The 8,545-nt window shown below is 47.0% G+C and overlaps 1 protein-coding gene across 5 annotated transcripts; it reads right to left on the bottom strand.

The window, feature by feature from the left end:
• Nucleotides 1–4,021: 4,021 nt before the first annotated feature.
• On the bottom strand, nt 4,022–8,354 carry LOC136477536 (expansin-B3-like). 5 transcript variants are annotated; one of them, XM_066475738.1, is made up of 7 exons: nt 8,010–8,354; nt 6,749–6,990; nt 5,590–5,626; nt 5,375–5,478; nt 5,179–5,288; nt 4,842–5,026; nt 4,022–4,684 (listed from the first exon to the last, which is right to left on the bottom strand). In XM_066475738.1, the coding sequence occupies exons 1-7, from the start codon at nt 8,234–8,236 to the stop codon at nt 4,192–4,194; spliced, it is 1,398 nt and encodes a 465-aa protein (XP_066331835.1). In that variant the 5' UTR covers nt 8,237–8,354; the 3' UTR covers nt 4,022–4,191. The 5 variants fall into 5 exon arrangements, with proteins under 5 accessions (XP_066331835.1, XP_066331834.1, XP_066331837.1 ...); XM_066475737.1 differs by having other exon boundaries at nt 5,375–5,626; nt 8,010–8,352; XM_066475740.1 differs by lacking the exon at nt 5,590–5,626 and having other exon boundaries at nt 8,010–8,147.
• Nucleotides 8,355–8,545: the final 191 nt, after the last annotated feature.

The raw sequence follows: 8,545 nt of genomic DNA, 5'->3' as shown, positions 1-8,545 counted from the left end.
TCTTTCAAAAAAAAAAATCACACAGTATGGGACGCACACTTTGCTGCATATATTTTCCGCATCAGTTGCCGCCTTGCCTCCAGCATGTTTGGCCGATCAACCTAATCTATCTATTGCTTAGTTCCTCAATAAGAAAAGCCCTGCCTTTTTGCAAGTTGAGATTGACCAAATATCGAGACGCATTCTCTCATCAAAATATGACTGAAAATGAATCAGCACCTAATAAAATGATTTCGGTGTGCCCTACCCACAAAAATATCATGATACAAAAGTGCTGCCTCTTTCCCTGTCACTCATTAATCTCTTGCTTCTAGCACGTCCAGCCAGTCACCTGATGAAGTTGATCACTTCTCATCATCGTCATCAGGATGAATAAATGCTGTCGCCGTTTATCATCATCAGACAACACCGAATCAACAGAAATTCACAGCAAATGAAGCTTCATCAGAAGTATCGAGCACAAAGTAGGAGATATCTGTTATTGTGCACTTCAGATTCATGTACCAGCTATTCGAAAAATATAGTATTAACAGTCAGGGACCGCCTAGAGCCATAGGCCGAAACAATGAGGTTATTCAGCAAATCAGCAATGCTAGAGTATATGGTCTTGTTTTTGTTGACTACCGGACTGGACTGCCCTGGTATTTCTTTAGATATCTCAGTGCCAAACTTGTTAAAATATAAATTAGATCATCCACCTTTCTCTATCAACTTAACATTGTGGTTGAACTAGTTGGTGCATATGCAACTCAATGTAATTTCAGAACAAGAGGTTTCAAGTTAATCTTGGCAGATGCAATTAAATTAAATAATTGCAACTGACTCCTATTTCCATAATCGAGAGAGCCTGCACGTGCGGGAAGTGTTATAAGGTGAATTACCCACTCCCATATTTTTCTACCAGTTTGAACTTTTAGGCTGAACCGCTGGATGCATTCAACTCAATAAAGACTAGGCTTCTGATAACTAGTCAAACTTTCACTACGACTGCGTTCGATTTCACTCTCTTAACCAAGTTACTGCCTATAAGGGCAACTCTAGTGTTAGAGCGAACCGTGCTCTAGTGCTTGATTCGGTTAGTGGGACCTAGTCCAGTGCAGTCTTATCCGCTTTTCCCATTCTTCTTCTTCTCACAATGACACGAACCTAGCACACTTCAGATAAGGTGTTTTTATTCTCAAGAGTCAAACCGAGTTTGAAGGTCGATTCCACGCCAAGCGTTCGACCGCTATAGCGTGTATGGTTCGATTGCTGAGCGCAATGGAGCTGCTCCAAGGACACCCGCGACGGGTGCTACCTCTAAGTTTTTTTTCTTCATATTTTAACGGAAGAAAGAGAAAAACTAACTCTTATCAAGAGATAGGCTTATATACACATTTTAAGAACATGTGGGGTCTAATCATAGTATAAGCCATTGCTAAAAGCTAACACTATTAAAGATGTTCACTTAGAGCTAGTAACTAACTCTTGCTGTTGCGGATATCCTAAGTCATCCGGTCTGTTCGCTGATTGATTTCTGGGCTGATAAGCTCAGCTGATGTTAGTTTATTGTAAAAAAAACACTATTGATTGACTGATAAGTCCTAACTGAAACCAACAAACGAATGGATCAGACTCATTCTTCTGTAGGCACGCAGTCGGGTGGGCTGTAGCCTGCCCCGTTGCAGAGCAACAAGAGGGTAAGAGTGTAAGACTACCAAAACCAAGCTAAAATCCTGCTTGATTCATTTTATATATTGTTTGTAAACAGTAAAAATGCTATTGTATTGGCTTGTGCGCGGTTCATATAGCTATGTCCAACTTTTGAATTTAATGCTATATATAGGCAATCCATATAGACACATTAATTGCATATGGACAGGGGCAGAGCCACCAACTGAATATAGGGGAGCAATGGACAAGTGGAGTAGAATCAATAAACCATAGTTTTAGTCAAATATAATAGTATATACCTTTCATAAATCTCAACCAAAAGAAAATTTACATATCTATTGTCTGAAATTGGAAAGGGTAATTTAGATAGTGATCGTTGATTAGATAAGAGAACACCACTAGATGATCAGGGATTACCTGCTCATAAAGTGAAGATAAGCGAATTAATCATTAGAAGGCAGGCACATCGGCGATGTCAATTTGGCTAGCGGCTGCAGCGCAGCGCAGCAAGGCTAATTATTGTATGATTGGACTGTATTAAAAATTTCATACTTATTCGATTATGTATAACTTAGTTATAGATTTATTCATATTTAACAAGCATAAATCTAAATAAAATATATAACTTAAGTTATACATGATCCAATGAGTATGAAATTTTTACTACAGTTTAAGCATACAATAATTAGCCCACTATAAAAATTTCATCATAATTGGACCATAGAAACTACAGTTATGAATTATTCCATTTAATTACATAAAAACATATATCTAAAGTCACAGCCAAAACTTTGTACTAGAGCATACCATATTATATGTTCACTGTATAGGTCTACTCACGTGGAGTTCAACAAAATTGAATTTTTTTTATTTTATGATTTTTCTGTGATTTACTATGATTTTTCCAAGATTCAGCTGAAAAAATAAAATAAAAACAAAACCGCCTTCAAAACTGCTTATAACAGGGCCAGAGAGGTAAGATGAACGGTTTTAAAAGTTGAGGGAGGTGTTTTGCCCGGTTTTGGAGTTTGGAGGAGAAAAGCGGACTTTCACAAAAGTTGAGGAGGTAATATGGACTTTTTTCCAACAAGTGTTGCGGCGCGCGGCAAGCACCAGAGGGCTTGGACGGGACAAATGGGATGGATATGGATTCGGCCCAACCCTGACAAGTTTTGTCTATAGTTTCCAGACACAGGTGGCAGATAATAACCGCTGAGGTTTCTTAAAAATAAAAGAGTGAAATACATTATCGTCCCTTTAACTTGTGGGCATGTGCCAGTCCGGTCCACGAACTTGTAAACGTGAAAAATGGGTCCCTCAACTTGTCAAGTTGTTCACCGCAGGTCCATTTCCCATCCGGCGCGGCCTCCAGGTGACGTGGCAGCGCTAGCGTGGCGGACGAAGCACGTGAGCCGCACGTTTCAATGTAGGCCCCACACATCAGGGTCGCCCCTACCTCCCGCTCTGCACGGGACGAACGCCGTCGCCGGCAGCGCTTGGACCACGCCTGGCCGCGCCCTTCTCCCACGTCCCCTGCACGACCGAGCACCCCGCGCGGACCCTTTCTACGCGCCGCAGCTCCTCGCCCCGAGCCGCTCGTCCCGCAGCGACGAGTCAGAGATCCGCCATTGTCGGCATGGAGCCGAGCTCCTTGACCGGCCTTTCCTCTCCTCCCGCGGTCTCTCTCTCCCTCTAAAATGGTGCCCAGAGTGTCGCGTGAGCACTCCGCACTCACTCTGCTTCTCCCCGTGCTCCCTCTCTCCTCTACAAGCGCCGCCGCCGCCGTCGATCTCCTCCTCTGCCGCTTTCTAGCAGACGCGAGCTTGTCGATGAGCTTCGGGGCGTGCTAAGGCACCCTCTAGTGCTCCCGCGCTCTTCCTCTCCCTCTCTGCGCGTCACTCTGGCTCGCTGGAGCTGCGCCGCCGCGGCCGAGCCGCCTCGCCGCACGTACCGCCACCTCCGGACGTCCTCCGCCGCGGGAAATGTCCTAGCCGAGTTCGCCTCGTCGCGCTCTCCACCCCCGTGTAACCCGCACAGGCGCTAGCGCTCCACAGCGCCACCCTGCCGAGCTCGCCGTTGCCGGCCATGGGCGCTGCCGCTTCACGCGCCTCCCGGTCCACCAAACAGTGTGGACGCAGCGCCACCCCACCACGTTCAGTATTGAAACATGCGGCTCACTTGCTTCGTCCGCCACGCTGACGCTGCCACGTCGCCTGGAGGCCGTGCCGGATAAGAAATGGACCTACGGTGAACAACTTGACAAGTTCAGGGGCCATTTTTCGCGTTTGTAAGTTCATGGACCACACTGGCACAGGCAGGGCCGCCAGTGTATTTCACTCAAAATAAAAAGATAATAACCGCAGAGGAATCAACGAAATTCATAGGAAAATTATTTGGGTTCAAAAGTTTTTCGAAAAGATGAAACACTGGACCGACGACGCCTCCGGCAGACATCCCAGTCGTCAAATCTCTGAAGACACACAACACCACCTACAGCGTAGGACACCCGACATGTCACCTCTCAAGTGCTAATTAAAACTAAGGCACCTCAATCCCATGCAAATGATACAATACCAAACAGATCAAGCCAATGATGCCCGTAATTTCCGTGTGCAGTTCAGCAGCAGAGCTAATGACCAGTCCAACAGCAGAGCCAATAGCTTGTCCAGCAGCAGAGCCAATAGCCTGTCCAGCAGCAGAGCCAAAAGCCTCATACTGGATGTTGGAGCGGTAGTAGGTGTTGGGCGCCCAGTTCGCCGGGATGACCTGGTAAGCCACTAGCGTCTCGCCGGACTCGTCGGTGATGCGCAGCGAGAAGGGCCCCTGCAGCTGGCGCTTGGAGTCCATCCTCCAGATGGATCCCCACGACTCCCGCATTGGCGTCCACCACCCGGAGTTGGCCTCCATGATGTCCACCTGGACCACATCGCCATCGCCGTCTTCGAACTCAACAAGCACTGCTAAGTAGTTGGGGTTTGAGCCGTGCTCGATGTGGAAGGTCACCGTCTGCCCGGGGTAGATGCAGGGCACCCTACAGGAACATGTCATGTTATGCTTCATTTGGACTAGGCTTGTCCATAGGCATACAAAAAAGCCAAATTGTGAAGTGGAAGTATGATTCTGTTGGTGTAGGGCCTTCAGATTGCTTGCCATGTAGTTCTATGAAACGAGCAGTGCATGTTACGGACCTCCTGAACTGGATGTCGATGATGCCGGCGTGGCGGAGCTCGTTGTTGCGGCCGGGCTGTGCCATGGCACCAAACGCTGTGCCGCTGAGGTCAAAGTGGTACTTGGCGACTGGGTAGTAGTTCATGTCGGTGATCATCACAGTCTCCGGGTTGCCAGAGCACGCGGGGTGGTTGACGCATCGTATCTGAAAAAGGTCAGCAACAAATGAAAGGAGTTAGTCATCTAGTTTTCTGTCTCTGTTTCCATTTTCACGAGGACAGCCAACAGCACAAACGAACTTCTTGATATCCTAGAAATAGTATCTCTGACCAAGTAATGTACGACCAAGTAATGTACCTGGTAGCACGAGCCACAGCCCTTGCCATCCTTGAACAGGGGCTGGTTGCCACACGATGTCATGGCCGAGAAAGGAGGCAGGTTCACATTCTTGAACCCACAAGCGCCACCTGCATGCACAAAAGCTTACAGATCGTCCAACAACAATGCACGCCATATACGATCTGGCACCATGCACCAACATTCATGTACATACCGTTGTCGTAGGGGCCAGCGCCGGTTGGCGCACCATACCAAGTGGCCCTGGCAGCCACCCAGTAAGGGTCCGCGGTGATGTGAGAGGCATTAAAGTTGACGATCCTAGTGCATGAGCCATACGAGACAAGAAGGAAGAAGATCAGTGCACCAAGCACAACCAGCTTGGACTGGGCAGACATGAAGCTCTGTGTTTCGATGGTCAGCGAGAAGCACCTTGCCAGGATATTCTTTGGTAGGGGGTCACATGGCTCTGGAGCAAACCATGGAAGGAATGGAGGCATCAGGTCAGTGGCGTTTATATAGGATTTGAAGCTAGGGTGGTTCAATAAGCGGATTTTTTTAATATCTCAAATGTAAATTGTCAACTTACAATACAAGCACAAAAGCTTGTGTTACAAACATCTTCAAATCCACAATTAGGTATAAAATTTGCCTCCAGCAAATCTCACACTTACAATATAGTTCAAATAAGACAACTATTCTATTTCTTTTGATGCTGGGCTTATCTTTCTAACAGCCTTAAAAGTCTCCATTATACCATCTTCATTCACAATGAAGAAAACATCATTACAAATTACTAGTTATTTGCGAATTTACAAATTTACATTCCTACCGCCGGCTACTGATGTGCATTCCTAGTTTCTCAAAACAATGCGCAATGCGCTACCAATGTGCCACTACAATCCTACGTTCCTAGCTTCCTATGATGGCTACCAGTGTGCAAGACTGCAAGCTACCAAAACAAGTACAATCTTACTGGCTAGCTCGTTTGTTGCTAGTACTGGGCAGACATGAATCTCTGTGTTTCGATGGTCAGCGAGAAGCACCTTGCCAGGACATTCTTTGGTGGTGGGTCACATGGCTCTGGAGCAAACCATGTAAGGAATGGAGGCATCAGGTCAGTGGTGCTAGGGTGGTCCGATAATTCAAATTTTTTTATATCTCAAATGTAAATTGTTAACTTAGAATACAAGTACACAAGCTTGTCTTACAAACATCTCAAATCCACAATTAAATATAAAATTTGCCTCCAAAAAAGCTCATAAACTTAGGATAGTTCAAATAAGACAACAATACTATTCTCGATGTTGGGCTTATGCTTCCTAACAGCCACAAAAGTCTCCATTATATCATCTTCATTCACACTGAAGAAAACATCTTTACAAATTACTAATTGCTTGCGAATTTTACAAATTTGCATTCCTACCACATAGCTACCAATGTGCGTTCCTAGTTTCTCACAGCAATGTGCAATGTGCTACCAATGTGCTAGCACAATCCTACGTTCCTAGTTTCCTAGCATGGCTACCAGTGCGCAAGGCTGCTGCAAGATACCAAAACATGTTACAAAGAAGTGAGATTAGTAAACTACCTCGCTGCTTGCCTGCCGGCTTGCTGCTGGGGTTGGCTGCTTCGCCGCCGCTCCTCAGCTCCTGCTCCACTCCAGTGCGGCGGTACGCCAGGTGGCCGCCGCAAGCCGCGCCGGCGAGCCAGCCAACCGCCGGATCTCCTCCCAGCCTCCCTTTTGCCAGGCGCCGGGTCGCTCCTCCTCCCGTCCGCCCTCCTGGCTTCCCCTCCGTGGAGGCGTCGCCGGATGCTCGGATCCGGCGGGGGCTGGCCACCGCGCGCCGCAAATTAGGCCTAAACTGGTGCTAAATATGGAGGAGTACGAACCTCAGGTTTTCTTGCTGAAGATGGTTTGAGGATGGTCTTTTTCCTACTCAGCAGCACGGGCCAGAGTTAATTGCGGAGTGAGATGGGCTAACACAAGGGCCAGAGTACACGCTTTCTTGCGCATGTTTGATACCAATTGGGTGCGCTAGTAACATACCTCATCAACAGCAACAAGAAAAAAGAGACATTCCTCGCAACTCAATTTCTTAAACAAACAAGAGATATTTTCCTGTATGGTCTCAAAAAAAAATATGTCTTTCTTTGATGGCCTTTTTTCTTTTGAACTTACCTGTGAGGCCTAAATGATTTTTTTTTATACGACCTTCCGTCAAGTCTGTTAGTGTGCGCCATCAGTTTGACCGCTGTTAGATACGTGAAATGACTAGAATGCCCCTCCTGCTTATTTCCCCTTTCTCTGTTTCTCCCGCGTCGGCCCCGAACGCGGTTGGTAAAAAAAGCCAGCGACTGAGGTGTTCGTCGCTACTCGCCTGTTCGGGGTTTGGAGGAACGCTGAAGGAAGGAAAATACTGTTCTGAATAAAAAATGAAGTGGATCAAGTCGGATTTAAGAGCACGCGAACGGGGCCTAAGGATGAAAACGGATCGGATACGAACGGATATCATAGATATTACATTTGTTTTCATATTTTTGGTCGGATTCGGATTCGAATACGGATAGTGTCAGCCATGCCGGATAGGATACGATTCGATGTCGTCATCATAAATATGTGATTTGAGTATTTAGATATGAATATAGTATCGGATGTTGAATATCCGTACTCAGATATAGACAGATATAAATCTCTCTAAACAGATTCGATCTCAAATACCCTCAGAAAATATCCGTACCGTTTCATGACCGTGCACACGAGGAGCGTTCGTGAACCCTGGAGGTGGCTGAGCTCAGTTTTGTGTATAAATAAGCACGCGTGTACTAGCATACACGCAACAGGACCGTACCTGCTGTTCCATTGTTCATGGTGGTGAGCTTGGCAATAGCCATCTGCAGCCAGGCCGTTGATGCGCTCTCTCGACCGAGGACGAAGAAGGCGAGGACCGGCAGCGTCACCAGGCTGCCGACGATCAAAACCCGGCACCACATCTTCTCGTCCCTCCCCGGCGGCCGCCGCCGCCGCCGGATCGTCCAGCTGCTTTCGCACGCCTCCAGCGCCACTCGTCATCTCCATCTTGGCTACCTCTGTACTGTACGCGTGTGCATGATGGCCGATCGGTCTGCCTAGCCTAGGCTTTAATGGACATGCGGCCGCCTGCTACGAGGTACGAGCTGGAGTTAGGACTTCGCGTTCGTCGTGGACTCGTGGTTGCACGAACATGGGAGATTGGCTCGTGCGGTTGAGTTTTGTGCCTCCTGTACTTCATTTGCGTGCCAAACCAAAACTAGCTCCAGCTAAATTCATGTACTCCCTCTGTTCCAAATCCAAAACAAATTAAACTCTGCATTTTTTTCAGCAGGAGTAAAATAGTCATTTTACCTC

This window comes from Miscanthus floridulus, chromosome 8 (assembly GCF_019320115.1).
Source record: "Miscanthus floridulus cultivar M001 chromosome 8, ASM1932011v1, whole genome shotgun sequence".
NCBI classification, from domain to species: domain Eukaryota; kingdom Viridiplantae; phylum Streptophyta; class Magnoliopsida; order Poales; family Poaceae; genus Miscanthus; species Miscanthus floridulus.
The sequence above is the reverse complement of the archived record's forward strand: the minus strand, read 5'-3'. Positions and strand labels throughout refer to the sequence as shown.

Excerpts from the sequence above, each read along its gene's own strand:
- LOC136477536 (XM_066475737.1), bottom strand. The coding sequence starts at position 8,236 with ATGGAGATGACGAGTGGCGCTGGAGGCGTGCGAAAGCAGCTGGACGAT. Across the intron at positions 6,991-8,009 it reads CATGAACAATGGAACAGCAG|CCCCCGCCGGATCCGAGCAT; the intron begins GTACGGTCCTGT and ends CGCGGTGGCCAG. Across the intron at positions 5,289-5,374 it reads CGCTGGCCCCTACGACAACG|GTGGCGCTTGTGGGTTCAAG; the intron begins GTATGTACATGA and ends TTGTGCATGCAG.